The 20,899-nt window shown below is 61.1% G+C and overlaps 1 protein-coding gene across 1 annotated transcript; it reads right to left on the bottom strand.

Annotated features, from left to right (window-relative positions):
* Positions 1–1,766: 1,766 nt before the first annotated feature.
* Positions 1,767–19,362, bottom strand: NPTXR (neuronal pentraxin receptor; the record flags this gene model as incomplete). Its single annotated transcript, XM_080705990.1, has 5 exons — positions 18,793–19,362; positions 6,684–6,909; positions 4,782–5,029; positions 2,396–2,575; positions 1,767–1,991 (listed from the first exon to the last, which is right to left on the bottom strand). The coding sequence occupies exons 1-5, from the start codon at positions 19,336–19,338 to the stop codon at positions 1,767–1,769; spliced, it is 1,425 nt and encodes a 474-aa protein (XP_080562116.1). The 5' UTR covers positions 19,339–19,362.
* Positions 19,363–20,899: the final 1,537 nt, after the last annotated feature.

The following is a 20,899-nucleotide window of genomic DNA, read 5'->3' as shown; positions in this document are numbered from 1 at the left end:
GACCTCTGCAGTTTCTGGCTGAAGCCCCCGCCATTGCTCTCTCTTCCAGGGGCAGTCGGACCAGAGGTGCTGAGCAACCTATCCGTGCTCTCGACAGGGAAACAAGGGCCTGGGGGCCCGAGGCAACGTGCTTGGACACGCTTCCACGGCGCGGGGCCCACAGACTGCTGCTCCTGAGTCACGTCTCAGGCTGAGTGGCCGTGGGGGGCCGAGTCAGGGAACAGAAAAGGGGGCACAGAGCCAGGGAGACCGACAGGGCAGGGACACCCGCGTCCTCAGGGGGCCACTCTGCCAGGTGTTTGGGGGTGCAGTATCATGTTGGAAAGCATCCTGACCTCTCCAACACCCCCTCTTAGGTGTGGGCTGGAGTCAAAGACCCTCAAGGGCCGGCAGTACAGTGTGGAGAGTACTGAAAGGGAGTCAGAGGCCCTGGTTTAGGGCTGTGTGATCCTGTGCAAGTTACTGGCTCTCTCTGAGCTCTTCCTGGTCTCTCCTAGAGAGAGATCAGACTGGGTGGCTCATCTCAGCGCTGAGTCCTTCTATGCTCTTGGGGGAGCTGTTGGGAACTCGAGGGTGGGGACCAGGAGGCCACTCACTCTGAGACACCCTCAGGCAGGCAAGGGTGCCAGGCTGGGGGGACCAGAGGAAGCTGAGGTTACAACCCATGTGAGTCTGGCCTGTCTTGAGCCTCATTCCTGACCCTTGCGGCTGGCTGCAGATCCTAACCCATGCCTCCCCATCCCATCTGCTGCCATCCTGGGACCTGCGGAGCCCCTGGGTCTACAGCATTCCCCGTGCTACCCACCTGGGACTACCGATCATCTCATATTTGATCTGCGGCCTCAGAAATGACCAACACCAAGGGTCTCAGCTCACACAGAAGGAAAGCCAAGCCCAGAGAGGGCAGGCACTTGGAGAAGGCCACGCAGCAGGTTAATAGCAGTTTGCTAGGAATCAAGGGCCCCTCTGTCTCCCAGAACTCTGGCCGCCTGCTCAGCTTCCTCCTCCCTCCCGGGCTTCACAGAAAGTTTGGCAATGAGGCTCTGCCCCTGGCAGGTCTCGGGGCCATGGTGTCTCTGCTGTAATCTGTTCCCAGCCCAGGCAGAAGTGACCCTGGCCCTGTCCTGGGCATGGAGGGGGCCGGTGGGCACAAGGGGTGACTTAGCCCTATAGCCTCTGGGCATCTTGGTCCCTAGTCCTCCAGGCTGGAGCCGGGATGGGAATGTTCTGGAAACTGAGGTGGGTTGGACTGAACAGGGAACCAGTACTCAAGCCATGGTGCACAAAGAAAGGGATGAGGAGGGGGAGGGAGGCTGGCAGGGTGGCTCAGCCCTGGGGCAGCGGGTGAGAAGATGGAGACGGGAAGGTGTGGTTCATCTCCCACATCTCCGCCGTCCCCTTCTACGGCCTGTTGGGGCCATGGCCTGTTGGGGCCCCGCGGGGGAAGGGGCCGGGCTGAAGGCCACCCCAGACACAGCGCCGTGGGCTGCTGCTGAGATTAGTGGAATCAGAAGTGACTGGTGGGCCAGGGGGCCAGGCTCAGGGACCACTGGCAGTGCCAGGAGGTAGACAGAGCCTGGACTCAGCCCTGCGACCCAAAGGCTGAGGGGACAGCCGCTGCGGGCAGGCGTCCTGGGGTGTGGGCACAGGTGAGGGACACCAGGTGTGGCCAGGATGGGGGAGGGAAGGCCGGTGTGTGGGGAGGGAAAGGCCCCCCCTCAAGGTCCCTAAGTGGCAGGAGAGGGAGGGCCCGGGCCAGGGCCTCCTCAGGCCTTGGCCCGCCCCTTGCAGACATCAAAGGCGACCTTCGTCGCACCCCCGAAGGCCTCCACCAGCTTGTCTTCCCAGGGCAGGACGTTGCCCAGCAGTGGCGCGGTACAGTTGGCGATGCCCAGGACCTGGGCAGGAGTCAGGGCATGGTCCCACAGGTTAAACTGGGAAATGTCACCGACGAAGGCCTGGGTGGCATCAAATCGGCCCCCCAGGGTGTCCTGGGCCAAGAGAGCAGCAGAGAAAGGAGAGAGACATGAGTGAGAGTGTACACCCCAACCCCCCGATCCCCCAGACCCCAGGTCCCACCCACCCCAGGATTCTAGCCCACCTCCAAAGTTCTAGAACCATCTAAGTTTCTAACCCCACCCCAAGGTTCAACCTCACCCTCTGGGCTCAAGCCCTATCCCCAGGTCCTAGGCCACTCTGGAAGTTTTAGAACCATCTCCAAGTTTTCCACTCTACCCCCAGATTCCAGCCCCAGCCTAAGATTCCAGCCCTTTGGCAGGCCTCTGCCTCGGGCCCTCAGGGCCCGTCTGTGGACTGGTGGGCCACGCTGGACGGTCACCGGGGTTTCAGGCTCCCTCCACCCGGCCCTCCTCCCCAGGCTCCCACAGAGCCTCACCTGCTCCTGACCCAGGATGAGGATCCCGTGCGGCTTGATGGGGTGCCAGGCCGCCAGGCTGTCCCCGGAGCCCCGCAGCTCCCCGTCCTGGTAGGCAGACCATAGGCCGTCCCTCGTGGTCCAGGAGACACAGATGTGGTGCCAGTTGCTGTCCTTCAGGCTCAGGGGCAGCTGGGCCACCTGGACATGGGTCCCCCAACCCCGGGTCAGAGGCACCACCAGGCCCAGGCTGAGCCTAGATCGGGGCGGGGCCTTTCCTGACCTGCCACGCCCTCCCTCCCTCTCACCCCGGCTCCTCTGAGCTCCCGCTTCCCTCCCAGCCTAACTAGCCGCCTCCTCAGGTCGCTAGGGACAGTCCAGTTGGTTTTCAGCTTCCCTAGGCCTGCGAGGTCATGCGGGTGTGGGGTCTCGCAGCCCTACTCCCCCAGAAGTGCTGGTAGTGACCCAAGGAGCCTTGGACCGGGGCCAGGCACCAGGATACCGACCCTGGGTGACCCTGCCCTTCCCCCACCCACGGCAGGCATGGCTAATCAATCCAGAGCCTGGATCACAGCACTCCGGAGCCTGTGCTGATGGACTGGGGTTGGCCAGTGAGATAAATGGTCCTGGCTGGCTGTGTACGTGGTGCTCCTGGAGGGCTCCCTCTCATTCATTCTAAGCCAACAGTTTAATGCCGTGTCCTCTGCGGCCACGTCCCCAGTGCGGTGGCCTCAAGTGAGCTGTGCCTGCGCAGAGGTCAGGATTTCAGGGACAAGTCTGTCTGGCCACAGCGGCTGTGAAGGCCCAGAGGAGGTGGGGACGGGGCACAGTGGAATCCGGCTCTCAGTTCCTGGGCAAACCAAGGACCTGGGCAGGAGCAAAGGCCCAGAGGCCCAGATGGGAGGCCAGGGAGCTGTCCAGGGTGCTGAACGCCTTCTGCTGGGAACTGAGGGCACGGCAGGCTTGGGGCAAGGCCAGGGGTGGCAGCCAAGGGGTGGTGATGCAGACAGGGTCCTAGAGCTTATGGGGCCACAAGGGAAGCTCCCTGTCCCCTGGCCCATCCCCTTCCTTCCCCTCTACAGCTGAAGGCCGTCTTTCGCCTCTGTGGCCGTGGGCTGGTCGTGGTGGGTGGGAGGGGCGGAGCCTGCATTCCCAGGGTGACTCTTTTGTGTGTGCATGTGGGTTTGTGGGACTGAAGACTGAACCCGGGGGCATTCTACCTCAGCCTTTTTTTTTTAAAGATTTTTCATTTTGAAACAGGATCTTGCTAGGTTGCTGAGTCTCGCTACGTTGCTGAGGCTGGCCTCGATCTTGCGATGCTCCTGTCTCGGCCTCCCAAGGACTGGAGTACAGGTGTGCCACCACACCTGGCTCAGGAGGGGTCTTACAAGATCGCCACCCCTGCAAGGCTGAAGCTGCGGCAGGGAGCCGCGTGGCCTGGGAGCAGTTTCCCCTCTCTGAGCCTCGGTTCCCCATCTGCACACGGAGTCCCGGGGTACCCGCCCACAGGTGCGGCTGGGAAGGCGGAGTGTGCGCTTATTAGCAGCGCACTTCGCCTGATGCGAGAGCTCACGGTTCCTGAGGCTGGCTGCTCAGAAGCCTCTATGCAGGCTTAAGCCACGAGTCTTACTACAACCTTGAGACGTAGGGACTGTTCTCATTCCTGTTTATGACCGAGGAAACTGAGGCTGGCGGAGGCCAAATGCTTCAGTCACCGGTGGGCAGGGTGTGCCCCAGAGCAGGACCTCGGCACCACTGGCCTCTCCATGGCGGGATGGGCACAGGGCCAGGCTCCAGGGCTGGAGAGGGGCCAGGGCTGGCAGCCGACCCTCCCCAGGTAGGCCCTTGCGCCTCAGGTTTCCTTCTGTCTCTGTCTAGAAGATGAGCAGGGGCCTTGGGCACAGATGCCACCAGCCTGGCACAATGGATGGGTCCCTGGGGGTGTTACTTAAGGTCTGTGTGCCTGGCCCACCTCCTCTATAAAAGAGGGACGGAAGCCGGGCATGGTGGCGCATGCTTGTAATCCCAGTATTTGGGAGGCTGAGACAGGAGGCTTGCAGTTTGCGGCCAGCCTCGGCTACTTAATAAGGCCCTTTCCAACTCAGTGAGACCCTGTTTCAAAATAAAGAATACAAAATAGGGCTGGGGATGTAGCTCAGAGGTCAAATGTCCCTGGGTTCCCTCCCCAGTACCACACACACACACACATACACACACACACACACACACACGGACGGGCACAGGGCCTCTGTTGGACACCAGCCCCCCTTCAGCCAGCCCTGCTCTGGCTCATCACCCAGCCTGGCACACAGTTGGCATTTCGCGTGTGCTGAAGATGACAGCCCTGCCCGGGGCCCGCGGGGGTGCTCGGGGGTGGGGGGGCTCCCGCCGCCTGGCCCCTGCCCACCTTGTCGTTGATCAGCAGCTCCATGGGCTCGTGGCCTGCCTCCAGCAGCACGATCTCATTGGCCTGCCCGGGCACCGAATAGGAGAAGGGGGTGCCCTGGCCGGTGCCCCCCGACCTGGACCGCAGCCACATGCAGGCGGTGAAGGCGTAGAGCTCGGGCAGCGCCTTGCGAACACGGCCGTACATGTAGTTGTTGCGGATGGGGATGCTGATCTTGAAGGCGCCCGGGGGGCTGAAGGCCGAGGGCCCTGGGGATGGCACGGCAGGCGTCAGGGCGCTGGCGAGGGCGGGGCACGCCAGGACGCGGACTCGCAGGTCCTGGCCGCCTGGCATGTGGCAGGTGCCTTCCTGCCCTCTTTAACTTGGCTGAGGGTTGTGTCAAAGCCCACGGGCTCTGGGCCTGGATGCTCTGAGTTCAAATCCTGCTTCTAACACTTCCCGGTATGTGACCTTCCACAGGTTAACTTAACCTCTCTGGTTAAGTTACAGGGCCTGGCCCAGGGTGACCTTGGCCCATAGGTTCTTCCCTCCCAGGGCCTCAGTTTCCCTGTCTGTAAAGCAAAGAGGCCAGACAAGGGAGGGCAAACACACCCTCAAAAATATCGTTATAGCCAAAATGTTGACTACTGTAATGGTGATTTAGAGTTCTTTGCCTACTTAACAAGAATTATCGAGGGCTTTCTATGTCGTGGACACCGCTCTGAGTGCTTTTTTTGTGCTCATAACGACCCTATGAGGCAGACGCTTTTACAATCTTCGTTTATAGATGGGGGCACCTCGGCACAGAGGGGTTGTTACTCCCTCATGGCCACACAGCTCGCGAGTGGCAGAGATGGGATTTGAACAAAATATCCTTCGGGGTCTCTGCTCTTCAGGGTGTCCTCCACATCAGAGTTTCTGGGGTTCTACATCTGAGTATCAGAGGGCTCCCTGCAGGGAGGTGGTCACCCCCACCAGGGAGGGAGAATACCTCCTCCTGCCGCCCGCATCTCTGGGGTGTGGGTCATGGGGGCTGTTACCTCGTTATGCCTGATCCCTGGAGAATCCACCCCATCCTAAGCTGGTCGGTGAGGCCAGAGTGGGGAGCCCAGGTCCCCAGATCTTCCCAGAATTCGGGATAAAGGCCAGTGTGATGCGCCGTGATAAGAGAGGAAGGGGTCCACTGAGGAGGGGGGAGGTGGCCTTCCCGTGGGCGCACAGATGTCCCACGGTGACCCCTCTGCTGAGCAGCCCCTGGAGATGGCCTCTCCTCTGATCCCTGTGAGACTCGGAACGGAGGGACCGGCGACAGGGCGGGGGCAGGGATGGAGGTGACCTCTGCTGTCCCTGCATGCCCGCCAGGGTGCTGCCCCCCAGCTGTGCTCCGCTGTGGGCCCTCCACTCTGAAATTTGCTCTCCACCTCTGCTTTCAAGAACTGGCTTGAGGCCCCCTCCTGCAGGAAGCCGCCTGGATTTCTGCTGCTGAACTCCTGCCCTGCACCTCAGCCGGTCCCACGCTTGCCCCAGTCTCCGCGCCTTGTCCTCCCAGGGACAGCGCCGCGGTCAGCGAGGGACGGCTCTGACTGGTTCGCTGAAGGTGCTACTGTGGGTAGTTAGAGGCATGACTGTGGAGGCAAACACTTTGAGGTCTAGGTCCTCCAGGGACTGGCTGTGTGACCGTGGGCAGGTCACCTGACCTCTCTGAGCTTCCATTTTCTCAGCTGTAAAAATCCCCACAAGGCTGTGAAGATGAAATCAGCCAAGATGTCAAGCACTCGGAGGCCACTGTCAGTGATGACTCTGATAATGATAAACCCATTCCTCAGGAATATCTCCCTCGGGCACTCCGCGGCCTCCTCTCCACAGCCCAGCAGACCCACCCGGGATGGGGCCTCCCGCCCTCTCCTCGGGCCCGGGACCCACCGTGCTCCAGCTCAGCCACGCGGCCCTGCAGGGCGTCCAGCTCCTTCTCCACCTCCTGCCGCTGCCGGTGGCCGCTGTGGCTGAGGGCCGCGCGCTCCTTCTCCAGCGCCATCACCTTGGCCAGCAGCTGCCCCTCCAGCTCGTCCATCTTGGAGTGCAGGGCGGTGGGCACCGCAGGGCCGGGGGCCGGGGCCCCCGAGAGGTTCACGTGGGCAGGGAGCTCCTGCTGTTCAGGGAGAGAAGAGGGGCACGTGAGGTCGTGTGCAGCAGGAGGGGAGGGCTCGGGGTGTGCAGACACCTGGGAGGCCCCAGGCGAGTCTTGGCTTCCCACATGCAAAACGGGGCTGGCACACCAGCCAGGAGCCGGCGCATCCCACCCAGGCATGCGCACAGTGGCATCCTAGAGAAGCAGAGCGAGGGAGGGATGAAGAGAGTCCACCCCTTGCCGGCCGGGCAGCCTTCTAAGTACGAGGGACACGGATGGTGGACACAGAGCCGCCGGCAGCGCCCCCGCGCCCCATTGCCAGGCCCCAGTCTCCTGCCATAGGCCGGGCTGTCCTTGGGCGGGGAACGGCTCTGCCGCCACCCAGCGTTGTGCACAGGCACCAGGAACAGAGCCCGCTGGGATGCGGGCACAACCTCCCGGGGCGGGGTTGTCTGCAGTTGTTACTGCCAATCTGGGCAGACCGGGGGCACAAGCCAAGGTCTTCTGGAACAGGACTCTGGTCTCAGCCTCTCCAGGGTGACAGGTGGTTAAGATTCTACACTCTGGAGTCAACAGCCCAGAGTACAAATCCGGCTTGGGAACCAACCTGCTGTGTGACTCTGGGAAAACCCTTGACCTCTCTGATACAACCTGCCCCTCTTTAGGAGGGTTTTAGGTGCACTGAGTGGCAGGTGTCAATAAACAGGCTGCTTACTGCAATTACTGCCGAAGGCAGTGTCCTGGGGCGGACTCTGACGCCCCCATACAGCCCAGGATCAGAGCAAAGTGTGTAGAGTCGCCCCACCCCGTCCTGTCTTAAGAGCCCAGTGAGCAGGAGAACTGGGGCAGGAGCCAGGGGGCCTCTCCTCCCCCACTCTTGGGGTGGAGGAAGGCAGGTGAGGCCCCAGGGTCCAGACCCTCTGAGGGGAAGGTCTCTGGTAGATACATCACAGGAACAGCAGTAGGAGATTAATAATTCAAGGAGCTTCTAGGAGCCCAATTAAACATTCACCATTTCCCGGCCCTTCCCCCGCTTCCAATTCCCAGGGGCCTGGGTGGTTCCTGCTCTGCCCAGGACCCAGACAAGAGCTCATCAGCTCCTTGCAACTAATTCACTGAGCAAGCACTTAGTGAGAACCTACTGTGTGCTGGGCTCTGTCCTAGGTGCTGAAGACACAGCCTGAGGCAGCGCAGAAAACCACAGATGGGGCATCTCGCAAGGGTCCCAGCGAAGCCGACCTTCCCAGCCTCATCCCGGCCCCAGATTTGTTGGTCATCTGCTGGGTGACCTTGGGCATGCCCCTGAGCCTTTCTTAGCCTGTTTCCTGTGACAAGGGGAGCAGGGTGATAGAAGCTGCTACTGTGACTGGTGACATGACCTCACGCCGAGGAGACGGAGGGACTGGCCTTGGCTCTGGTGCCCCCCCAAGAGCAGGGACAGTGGGGACCTGCCTGGTGCCATTGTGGCCACCTAGAAGATGGGCCTGGGATGCCCAGCTGTGCTGCACTCACCCGTAGCCTGGCCACAGCAGGTGTCAGGCAAGGCTGCAGGGGCCCGGCCAGGTGGGAAGACAGAAAGGGATGTGCTGGGCTGCAGCCCGAGCCCCGCTGGCCTGCAGGGTCCCCTTACATGTCATGCGCAGGGAGATGGATGGAGTCACCGCGGCGGCGTTAGGAGCAGGCAGCAGAGGGCTCCACGCAGCCTGGCTAGCTCTCCTCGCTCTGCCCCAGAGACACGTGGCTTCTCTCGGACCTGCCCTGCAGCCCCTGCGGGCGCCCTCCTATCCGTCCCAAGCTCTGCTGAGTGGGAAAGGTGCGGTGGCTCAGAAGCCCAGGGGTCTCCAACCAGCTGGGACTTAGCCCTCGCCTCCCCTGCAGCTGGTGGCTGGGGTGGGAGACTGAGGAGCAACCCTGCATTCCAGCCTTGAGATGGGCCTCTGGGATGGGAGTCACTGAGGCTGGCTCAGGGAGGGCCTCAACCACCTTCCTCCCCCAAGCCCCGCTACATCCCGTGTAAGAGGGCATTGGCCCTCTCTGGGTGTCCGTGTGGCCGCCAGGCCGGGACGTGAGCCGGGGGAGGTGGGTGTGGTGACGGCTGGCCAACACACCTGGTCACACTCATCTTTGCACCCCGAGGGCTCCTCCTCACTCCCCAGGTGCCTACACACCCGGCTGTGTTGCAGACTAACCCCAAGGCCTCAGTTTCCCCTCCTATAAATGGGGACAGCAGATCCCACTCCGTCCACCAGAGCTGATGGAAAGACGGAAGGGAAGCGTGGACGTGACCCTGGGAACTAGGGAAGCGTAAGGAAAGCGTGAGGCTCGGGCATAGGCGCTTGGGGGCCGCACTTGACAGAGGGCGGTGACCCCACCGCCATCCAGGGGCGCACTCCCAGGAGGTTATGGCCTGTTTGCTCACATGGGCATCCTCCCTGGGGCTGGAAAGGCCACAGCAGGGCCCCTGGGGCCCAGCGTCCACCCCCAGCCCCCCACCTTCCCCATCCACGCTGGAGAGAGGCGCCCTGAGAGGCCAGAGCCAGGCTGGCCTTGGAGCTGTCTGCGTGCTCACTCCCAAGCCTCCACACCTCGCTTGAACCTGGTACTCTCAGTACCCCCCTTTCAGCAGCCGGGGAAACTGAGGCGGGTGCCCGGGCTCCCTGGAGCCAACATCGTCCTCCCTAGCCACTCTCACTGGCGCTGTCCTGTTCCGCTGCCTCCTTCCAGGACTCGGGGGGCGGGGTGCACAAGCTGTCCCTCATCAGAGACACCAGCTCTGCTGGCTCCACGGTGGCCAGGAAAGCCAGCGAGGCGGTGGGCGCCTCGGCTCATGCACCAGCCCCCCCGCCCCACGCCTGATCCGAGGAACACGACTCCCCAGCCCCCCGCCATCTGCTGCGGGCTGCACTGTGCTGCGTGGGCTCTGGGCCTGGTGCCAAGTGGGCCCCCCGCCCGAGATGCTGAGGGACAGTGGGGGCGACAGCCGCGCCACCGCCCCGCTCGGCTCCTGACGAGGCTGAAGAGCGGGGGCTTGGAACCCCCAGCTGTCCTGCCGGAAGTCAGGGAGGGAGGAGTTCAGTGTACGTGCCCCAGGTGAGCACTGTCCCCAGGGAGCCCTGCACCAGCATCTCCACAACCCAGGAGAGGTGCAGTAGCCATGAGGAGGCTGGGGGGCTGGCATGTCCTGCCAGGGTGGGTGCCCCAACATGGGCGGGGGCCCAACCACCCCGGCCCTGCCTAGGGTCTACTTCCCTCCTGTGGGCAGCAGAAGGAGGTGCCAGGCCGCAGGGTTGGGGTCACCCCTGCACAGCCCGCCCTAGCCTGCTGGGCACAAGACTCGGATCAGGGGCCGCAGGGCAGGTGGGGGGAGTGGAAGGGCCAGGCCAGCACTGTGAGCCACAGTCCCCACCTCCCCGCCCATCGTCTAGCCCAGCCCTGGCTCCACCAGCCGAGTGGCCCTGTCGTGTACGGTTCCCATGCCTCAGTTCCCCCACTGGCAAACACGGGCATGTGGTAAGGATTAACCGAGTTCACAGGCTCGATGTGCGTGGGTGGGGCTGGCACCGGAAGCGCACCGGAGTGTCAGCGCACGCTGTTGCCGATACCGCACGAATCCCTCTCGAAGGGGCCCGCTGTTCTGTTCTCTGTGTCCACCCCAGACGGTCATTATATTAAGAGGTGACTGAGTCCCGGGGCAGACGCCTTTCTCTCTCTCTTTTGTGGTAATGGGGATGGAACCCAGGGGCATTGCACCTCTGAGCTACACCCCCAGTCCTACTTTTTAGTCTTTTGTTTTGAAACAGGGTCTCACTGAGTTGCGAAAGGCCTCGCTAAGTCGCTGAGGCTGTCCGTGAACCGCGATCCTGGGGTCTCCACCTCCCAAATGCTGGGATTACAAACGTGTGCCACCATGCCTGGCGGGTAGACTCCTTTCTATAAGGTAGTAAAGTGTGTGACATCTAGTTACGGAACACAGGACAGAGGTGGCCATAGCCAGAGGAGGGGGCAGGGATGGTGTCAGCCAGTCGGGATGGTGCCCCCCCAGGGCGGGCAGGGAGGGGAGGCTCTGGAAGGGCCTCAGCTGGTCAGAACCGGGGGATGGAGGGTCCTTGAGCATGGGCAGGAGCTAGAGGCACCTTTATCCCTTTTTGCTGAAATACTACATGATGGTTTAAAAACAGAAAGGAAACCCCCAGAGCAATGTGTGTAATGGAGAATCAAGCCCTGCGTCCTGGGGGCCTCCCCAGCCCGACTGCCCCCAGTAGGCTGTCAGCCCTGAGGTTGACTCTGGCCCTTTCCACGCCGCTCTTCTGGCGCGGCATCTTCCACCGATGGAGTCCTGCACCCACCGCGCCCTCGCTACACCACACCAGGCTGCAGCCCACTGCACCAGAGGCACCCCAGCTCCCACCCCCTCGCCCTCAGGCTCCGCACACGCCCTTCCTTCTGCCAAGCACGTGCCCCGCCCCACGCCCTCCTGCCACCCCCAGATGGCAGCCCTGACGCAGGTCTAAGACCTCCGGAGGGAGAGGAGGCCCCGCGGGCTTCCCCGGTGAGAGCAGACGCCTGTCCATGCCTTGATTCGCTCATGCATCCATCTGTGCACGTCTGCCGTGTCGTGGTTATGGGGAGAAACTCTCACATCGCTCAGACCTGGGGCATTTCCGGCCTCCCCGCCGCTCAGGTCGGTGGCCTTGGGCGAGGTGCTCAACCACTCTGACCCTGCTTCCTCATCTGTGGGTCATAACAGCACCTACCTTTGGAGATATAGCAATGATGGCAGAATAGATGCACAGTCTGGGGTGGAAGTGGCTGACAAATGGTCGCAACTATTGCTAGTATCCTTTGCTATTATTAAGAGGCAGGACCGTGGGCCTTGGAGCTGCACTGATCGTAAGGCCAGCTGAGTGGCCTGGGCCAGTTTCTGAATGTCTCTGCCTTTCCCTCGGCGTCCCTCTCTGTGAAAGGGGGATATGACAGTTGCACGGTGCTTGTGGGATTCAGTCTGAGGCCGTCAGACAGGCCTGGAACAGAGCTTCAGCTAAGCCGCTGCTGCGACCCCAGCGGGCCCGCCCAGGGCGTTCTCCTACGGGCACCAGGCACACAGCGCCGGCTCTGCTTAGACAGGGTTGGAACGAACACCAGGGAGGGGGTCAGGGAAGGCTCTAAAGCAGCCCAGGAGGCCAAGTCACCCATCCGGCAGGCTCCCTCCTCCTCAGGAGCAAGCCCAGCAGCCGCTCTGTGTCCATCTACCCAGGCAGGATTGGTGGACAGCGAGGGCCAGGGCAGGGTGGCTTCTGTGGCCTGAGTCCCCCAGTCCCTATCTGATAAATGGGTACCACAGCCAATGCCTGTGATCCCAGGACTTGGGAGGCTGAGACAGGAGCATCACAGGTTTGAGATCAGCCTCAGCAACTTAGCGAGACTCTGTTTCAAAATAAAAAATGTAGGGCTTGGAGTGTAGCTTGGAGGTAGAAGGTCCGAGAGTTCAATCCCCAATATCTACCAAGAAAAAAAGAAAGGGGAGAAGGACCCTCTCTGGAGCCCGCAGCCGGGGCGCGCATGGCCCAGACACCTCTCAGACTCAGAGCCACCCGGAGTGTGGACAGGACTCAGCCAGTACCCCAATCAAGCCATTGCTTTGAGAAGGCTGGAGGTTTTCCTCTCGGGCCCTCGCTTGCCATACACCCTCTGGGCCTGAGCCCAAAATTGTCACAAAAACGGGGCCCCCAGCCCTGGCTCACTTTCCTCAGAAATCCTGGCGGAGGTCTTAGCTCAACTCTGCCACACTGCGCGGCCCCAGGCAAGTCCTGGGCTTCTCGGAGCCGGAGCCTCGGTGAGCCCTGGGGTAACACTGTAGGGACCTGTAAGTGCTTCCGCTCTGGGTGGGTCGCCTCAGTCCCCGCCCCCAGAATCCCATGGGGGCTAAGTGAACAGGACTGTCCTGGGGAGACCCACTGCGCGCTCCCCCACTGAAGAGCACTGCCCTCCGACCTCATTCCGCCTCCCACGGACATCTCAAAATGGCCAGTCCACACAAAGGAAAGGTGCTCCGTGAGTCATCGGAACAAAACCAGTGAAAGCCACAAAGAGCCCACACACGCCCACCACAACGAGACACGTTGGAAATGACCAAGTCCGGGCTGGCGAGGCTAACACGCAGGTGGGCGTGCAGACACTTACAGCCACTTTGGGAGAATGCTTGGCAGGACCTACCTAGCGGTGCTAAATATACACCCCTCCTGCAACCCAGACATCCCACTCCTGGGGACGGACGTCACCCACCGATACCACAAGAATGTTCACAAGCAGCCCCCAGCCACGTCCCTCCGCAGAAGGGCGGGGAGATGAATTATGGTCCATCTGTACAACGAGACAGCGCGTGGCCACGAGAGGAGACGAAGCCTGTGACCAGAGGTCACAGGTGTGGTGCTGAATGAAGAAGGCCAGGTGCAGGGAGACAGGTGTCCAGAGTTCAAACCTGGCCAAGACTGGACCAGGCCGGGAGAAGCCAGACTCCTAGGGACCTTCAGGAAAGTGCTGACTTTGGGGGGCACAGGGAGCCTTCTGGGGAGCTGGGCATGTCCTGGCATTTTCATGGCACTGAAGATTGAATCCGGGGTGCTCTACCACTGAGTTACACCCCCAGCTCTTTTTATTTTATTTGGAGACATGGGCTTACTAAGTTGCCCATGCTGACGTTGAACTTGCGATCCTCCTGCCTCAGCCCCCCCTGGCTGCAATTACAGGTGTGTGCCACCGTTCCGGTTTTTCACCTGGGTGGTACCCATGCATAAATCTCCATGGCACTTGTCCTCACAGGATATAAGCTATATAAAAATAATAATAATAATAATTAATAATAATAATACAGCCCGCAGGGGAGGAGGCCCTGTCTTCTGCCCAAGTGGTACCTGCCAATTTGACAGCAGGGAAGGGTCTCACCTCCTGGAAGAGGGCCTGCCACAGATGAGTGTCTAAAAAGGCACAAAGATTACATGTGCCCTTTGACAGGTGGGGAAACTGAGGAACAGAGGGGAGAAGGAGCTTTCTGAAGTCGTAGCAAGCAAGTGCAGAGGTGGGGTTTAAGAAGCCAAGCGTCAAACTTCTTTAAATCTTCAAAAAAAAAAAAAAAAAAAAGAAGCCAAGCGTCTTGCCAGGAGCCACAGCTCATGCCTGTAACCCAGGAGGCTAAGACCGGAGGATCACAGGCTCAAGGCCAGCCTCAGCAACTTAGCAAGATCTTCTGCAACTTAGTGAGACCCTGTTTGGAAAGTAAAAAATAAAAAGGGCTGGGGATGTAGCTCAGAGGCAGAATGCCTTCGGGGAAGGAGGAGGAGGAGGAGGAGACAGGCTTCCTGCCAGAACGAAGCTCTCCCTGATCTCAGGAGCGGGAGGTTAAGGGTCTCCAAGGAAGCCCCCACCTAACAGATAAGAACAGTGAGACAGGGAAGAGGCGGGAGCCCAGCCCTGTGCCGGCCGCCCTCCTACCACAGAAGCTGCTTCCAGCTGGAAGGTGTCTGGGAGCATCTGCCCCCCCATAAGGTTCAAAGCCAGCACAGGGCTGAAGACTTAACAACGAAAGGCGATGTCGTCAGCGCCCGGGAAGCGCCTGAGCTCTGGGTCGTCTTGGAAGGCAGCGGGAGCCTTCAGGGACTGGCCTGCGCTGCTCCCGATTTGGGCGCTCTGAGGCGGAAGCGGTCCAGGGCGGTTTCCAGCGGGCACTGTCCTCGCCTGTCTCCCCCACTCTCGCAGGGGGGTGAGGTCTGGTCCCCGCAGATGAGTCTCGACTTAATGAAGATGAACAAGAGCTCGGGAGCCAGACGCCGACAGGTCAAATCTAGGAGCCACTGCTGTGTGCCTGGGGCCAGTCGCTTAACCTCTCTGAACACTAGTGTCTTTGTAAAAGGGAGACAGAAGAGAACCTCCTCCATAGAGATTCTGTGGACTAAATGAGATCGTGCTTAGCGCCTGGTGCGTGCTAAGGGCTCTGGAAGCCATAATCGTTATTACAGCTTCCCTGAGTCTAGCGCCCTCTGTGGTGGCCATCAGGATAGACCCTGCCCCCGCTCCCACTCCAGGGTAGGGGGGCAGTCGCTTGCCAGGCTAGGTTAAGGATGGGGTTTCTGTCAAAGAAATGCTCCTAAATCCATCTTGTAGTTTCACTGTGCACATAAATTTGCACAAACACAGAACACCGGGATGTGTATTCATGGCTCATGGCCACAAAAACGTCCAGCTCTCTTGGAAAGGGGTTCTTGGCCACCGCCACCAAAACTCACTTACTTGCCTGGAGTCCCAGGTACTTGCAAAGCTGTGGTAGAAGGAGCTTAAGTTCAAGATCGGCCCGGGCAGCTTAGTGAGGAAAAATAATAAGCAGAGTAAAATAAAAAGGGCTGGAAGTCCTGAGCGTAGTGGATTAAAAGTGTGGTGGAGCCGGGCGTGGTGGCGCACGCTTGTAATCCCGCGCTTGGGAGGCAGAGACAGGAGGATCGTGCAGGTCCGAAGCCAGCTGTGCGCGCTGGCTTAGGAGACCCTGTTTCCAAATAAAAATATAAAATAGGTCTGGGAGTGTAGCCCGGAGGTAGAAGGGCTTCCAGGAACCCCAGTACCACCAAAAAAAAAAAAAAAAAGCATGGCGGTACACACTTGTAATCCCAGTACCTGGGAGGCCGAGACAAGAGGATCCCAGGTTCAAGGCCAGCCTCAGCTACTTAGGCCCTCTTCAATTCAGTGTGACCCTGTTTCAAAATAAAATAATAAAATAGGTCTGGGAGTATAGCTCAGAGGTAGGATGCTTCTGGGTTCCATCTCCAGTACCACAAAAAAATAAACTAAAAAGGGCTGGGATGTGGCTCCGTGGTAGAGCCCTTTCCTGGTATGTTTGAGACCCTGGGTTCAATCCCCAGTGCGTAAAAAAAAAAAAAAGTCAATATCCTCTGACCTAGGAATACCACTCCTGGGAACTTAAGCCTAAAGAAACAATTCAACAGATTTGAAAAGAAAACAAACAGACTGCTCTGCATGAAGCTGATCCGGCAATGAGAATCTAGAAGAAAAGTAATTAGCGACAGCCACATTCCCAGCAACAGGGCCTGCAGAGGGACAGGGCAACAGTAAAATGTGAATTACACAGGGCTGCTTAGGGGCGGGGACGCAGACGGGGCTGCGAAAGGGGAGGCGATGGAATGAAAGACCATTTTCCTGAGAAGCCTTTTGCTTTTTTCAATGAACAGCAACAACATATAAAGACAGTTTCTCCTGAGCCCTCCAGTGTGGTTCTGATGAGAGCTGCCGGGGCAGCCAGTCCAGCCAAACTTCCCCGCCCTTTGTGGTCGGCTCTGGCTGGGAAGAAAGGGGGTGACTTACAGATGTGTGGGTGGTTAAGAGGCTTGGGAGAGCACGGGGGTGGAGGGGACAGCAGGATCAGGGAAGGCCTCCGGAGGAGGTGGCCTCAGAGCAGGCTCTAGGCAAGAAGCTGGGACACTGGAGATGGGCCGGATCCAGACCGCATCAGGGGGGCTGCTGTGGATTCAAGACCCCTGTGCAGCAAGGTGCGGTGGCACTCGCCTCTAATTCCCATACTTGAGGAGGCTGAGACAGGAGGATCACAGGTTCAAGGTTGGCCTCAGCAATTAAGCAAGACCTTCAGCAACTTGGAGAAACTGTTTCAGAATAGAAAAATAAAAAGAGGTGGAATGCTTCCTAGGTTCAGTCTCCAGTACCAAACAATAGAAATAAGAAGAAATTTTAAAAAGAGGAGGAGGAAGGAAGGTGGGTTGCACCTGGAGGAGGACAGCCAGCCCAGGGGCTGCTGGGATGGTGGCAGAGGAGGGGGACCCTGCAAACCTGGGGGTTCGGGGATACTGCCACACACCCCTCCCTTTCTCACATCCGATGTGCTCAGGAAACAAGGGCGTGCGAAGAAGCCGGGGCTCCCCGACCTGGAAGTCTCAACTGCGCCAAACCCCAGCCGCCAGGATCCCCCGGCCTCGGCAGGCTCTCTGGAGGGAAGCCCCTCCTGCCCTGGGCTGCAGGTGCCAGGGGAACAGGGCCAGGCCAGGCCAGCCTGCCAGCCCCAGACGTGGGAGGAACCACCTGCACGCTCTGGGCATGGGGCAGGCGCCACAGCTGCCAAGGGGAGGGCGACGCAACGTCAAAACATTTTTTTACATGAATAAAATCTATTCCCCAGGAGGAGAGTTCGTTTGCCGTTTTCACTTGGGTTACATTTTAAAAATCAGCGATGTTCTGGCATAATGGTAAGGCGAGCAACCACTCCGTGGATTGGGTGCTCTGCGCCCGCGCTGTTCTGAATCCCTCACAGACTCTCCCTGGACCTCCTGGCACCTGCCGAGGTCCGTGCCGCTGTATGCCCGCTTTTTAGAGGAGAAAATGGAGATTCCCGATAGCTGTGCGCTTTGAGCTGTTCCCAGGGCATCTGCCTGCTTGTGGCTCTAGAAACCCCCCCAGAGCTGGAGTCAGGGAATGGAGGGCTGGCTGGGCTTCCCACCTCGACTAGGCACCTGAGGAGGTTTCTGAGCCTGGGTTTGCTGGCCTCTAAGGGGAGCAGAGGACTATGAATCTGACCCCAGGGGTGGGTGTGGCCATCAGCAAACCCCTGGGGGGGGGGAGGCTGCTTGCCCTGAGCATTGCCTGTGTGCTGGAGCCTGGGGGGCTCAGTCTGGGGGAGTAGCAGGGGTTAACTGCTAAGTCCTCCAGTGTTACTTACCTTACTGCTAAGGCAGTGTCCACTTGCAGTGAAAATTGTACCTTAATAAGGTACTTACTTAGTGGTAGATACCTTAACCCCCTCCTCCCACAGATCTAAACTGGAGCCTGCGATCTGGAAATCAGCCCACAGCTAGGATGGTCACTGTTTCCTAGCTGTCTGGCCTACCCCGTTTGATTTGCTGACCACATTCCTGAGGACCCCAGATTTACTCCTTCAGGGAGGAAGGAGGCTGGGGAGCTCCAAAGGAGAAATGAATGGCCAGAGTCACATACACCAAGAGTGGGCTCCCTACTGCCCAGGTCTTCCCCCAGTTTGATGCAGCAGTGCCCAGGGCAGGAGAGTGGAGGAGGAGCCAGGGCAGGGCCCTGTTCTCCATCCATCACCCACCCAAGGGTGGTGGGCCCCCAGGCACTGAGGCTGGCCTGGCCTCTGAGGTCCTGCCGGCAGGCTTCTAGCCTGAGCCCATTCAAGAGTGGGAGGTGGTGAGGACACCCAGGTTTGTCCTTTGGGGTGCTGGTCCTCCACTCTCTGGCACAGAGGAGGACCCTGAGCCCCTTCCTTGGACAGTGCATCCTATCCCCTGACAATGGAGTCGCTGCAGCCCTCTGCTCCCTACAGGGGAGAGAACCCAGGCTCCAAAGGGCCCCAGGTGCGCGGAGGTGGGGAGCCAGGACGCACCTTGTTCCTGCCCTGGGGAGTTCTAGAGATGAGTGTGGGGCTGGAGCTCTTGGGGTCCTGGGAAAGGAGAACGCAGTGGACACTCGGTGAGCTCCTGGCCTGTGCCCAGTGCTCACACCCCGGCATCGCAATGCCCACTACAAGTGGACACTGTTTTACCCCACCCCATCCTGCGGATTGAACCCGGTAGATTCTACCTCCGAGGTCCACCCCAGACCTTTTCTTTTCTTTTCTTTTGGAATCTGGATCTTACTAAGTTGCTCAGGTGGCCTCCAACCTGCGAGCCTCCTATCTCAGCGTCCTGGATTACAGGTGCGCCCACCGCCCCAGCTGTTACACGCAGCCCGCAGCCGCGGGCACTGAGGCTCTCAGGTCCCCGAGAGGAAAAGGGGTCGGACGCCGCCCCCCCCGCCCCCGGCCCGCGGGGACCCGGCCTCGCCGGCGGGCCCTCCCGCGCCGCCCCCCGCGCTCCCTCCGACGGCGCCGGCGCTCACCTCCAGGCGGTCGAGGCGGTCCCGGAGCGCGCGCACGGCGTCCTCCAGCTGGAGCACCAGCGCCGGCGAGTCCCCGGCCCCGTCGGCCATGGCGTCGCGGCGGGGCCCGGGGTCCTGCAGGCCGCGCGGCAGGCCGCCCTCGCAGCGGCCCAGCTTGCCCGTGAGCTCGCGGATGGTGTCGCGGTCGGCGCGGATGCGCGCCTCCTGCTGCAGCGCCGTCTGGCGCAGCTGCGCGGCCGCGCTCTGCAGCAGCAGCAGCTCCTCGCGGGCGGGCGCCGCGTCGCCCTGCTCGGCCCCCGACGGGCAGGCGGCGGCCAGCGGCGTGCACAGGAAGCGGCTGAGCGGCGGCCCGGCCGGGGGGGGCGCGCTGGCCGCCGCGGGCCGCGCCGAGGGCCCCGCGCCCGCGCCGTGCAGGGCGCTCAGGCCGCGCTGCGGGCCCGGGCCGGCCGACGCGTTGTCGGCGCCCCCGGGCAGCGCGCGCGCGGGGCCGGCCGCCAGGGGCACGCTGGCGATGATGCAGATGACCGCACCGAGGAACGCCAGCATGCCCGCGGCCAGCAGCACGGCCAGGAACTTCAGCGTGAGGCGGGGGGGCGCCGAGGCCCCGGCAGAGCGGCGAAGGGGAGGGCGCGGGGCCCGAGCGAGCGCGGCAGCCGAGCCCGAGAGCTGCCGCCGCGGCCGCTGCTGCTGCGGCTCTGAGCCGCGCGGAGGGAGGGGAGGGAGGCGGGGACGGAGGGATGGGGGAGGGAGGCGGGGATGGAGGGAGGGGGGAGGGAGAGAGGGGAGGGAGGGAGGGGGGAGGGAGAGAGGGGAGGGAGGCGGGGATGGAGGGAGGGGGGAGGGAGAGAGGGGAGGGAGGGAGGGAGGGGGGAGGGAGAGAGGGGAGGGAGGTGGGGATGGAGGGAGGGGGAGGGAGGGAGGGGGGAGGGAGAGAGGGGAGGGAGGCGGGGATGGAGGGAGGGGGAGGGAGAGAGGGGAGGGAGGGAGGGGGGAGGGAGAGAGGGGAGGGAGGCGGGGATGGAGGGAGGGGGGAGGGAGAGGGAGAGAGGGGGAGGGAGGGGGCGGGAGGGAGGGGGAGGAAGAGGGGGGGGAGGCCGGGATGGAGGGGGAGGGAGGGGGCGGGAGGGGAGGGAGGAGGGAGCGGCGGCGCCCCGCCCCCGGCCCCCACCCGCTCCCGCGCGGCCCAGCCCCGCACCGCACCCGCTCTGCTCCCGATGAGAGGCGATGGCGGGGCCTCGACCCCAGCCCTCCGCCCGGCCCCGCCCCCCCCACCTGTACCGCGAATAGCTGCCTTCCCCGGACACGCTCACAATGCCCATGGGGACACTGAGGCCCGCCGGGGTCAGCTGCTGCCCAAGGTCACGGGCGGGGAGGCCCGCGGGCAGCATCGGTGCCCGGCTGCTTCCACCTGGACCCAGAAGGCTGGGTGGAGAGGCACGGAGAGGCCCGCGCTGGCTGGGGGGTGACCCGGCCTCTGTTTATGTTATGGCCACCTGCCTGTGGCCGGCCACCTCCAACCTCCTAAAGGAGTGCGGTTCACGGCCCCATTTAAAAAAATCCTAGCCAGGCAGGTAGTGCATACCTGTAAGCCTAGTGAGTGAGACCACTTAGCAAGACCCTGCCTCAAAATAGAAAATAGAAAGGGCTGGGGGTATAGCTCAGAGGTGGGGTCCCCCTGGGTTCCATCCCTAATGCCATGCAAAAAAATATATATCTGATATCTAAGAGTGACAGAAATCCCCCCCCCCCGTGTGTGTGTGTGTGTGTGTGTGTGTGTGTGTGTGTGTGTGAGAGAGAGAGAGAGAGAGAGAGAGAGAGAGAGAGAGAGAGAGAGAGAGAGAGGGAGAGAGATGAAACCCAGGGGCACCTCTGAGCTACACCTCCAGCCCTATTTATTTATTTATTTATTTATTTATTTATTTATTTATTTTGAAACAGTATCACTAAGTTCCTGAGGGACTCACTAAGTTGCTGAGGCTGCCCTTGAGCCTGCGATCCTCCTGTCTCAGCCTCCCAAGTTTACACGCGTGGGCCACCACGCCAGACAGAAACCCCCTGTTCTGAGTCCTTTGACAGCACAGACATCAAAGGCCCAAGAGAAGCTCTC

Source organism: Muscardinus avellanarius (assembly GCF_963383645.1).
Source record: "Muscardinus avellanarius genome assembly, chromosome: 11".
Taxonomy (NCBI): Eukaryota; Metazoa; Chordata; class Mammalia; order Rodentia; family Gliridae; genus Muscardinus; species Muscardinus avellanarius.
The sequence above is the reverse complement of the archived record's forward strand: the minus strand, read 5'-3'. Positions and strand labels throughout refer to the sequence as shown.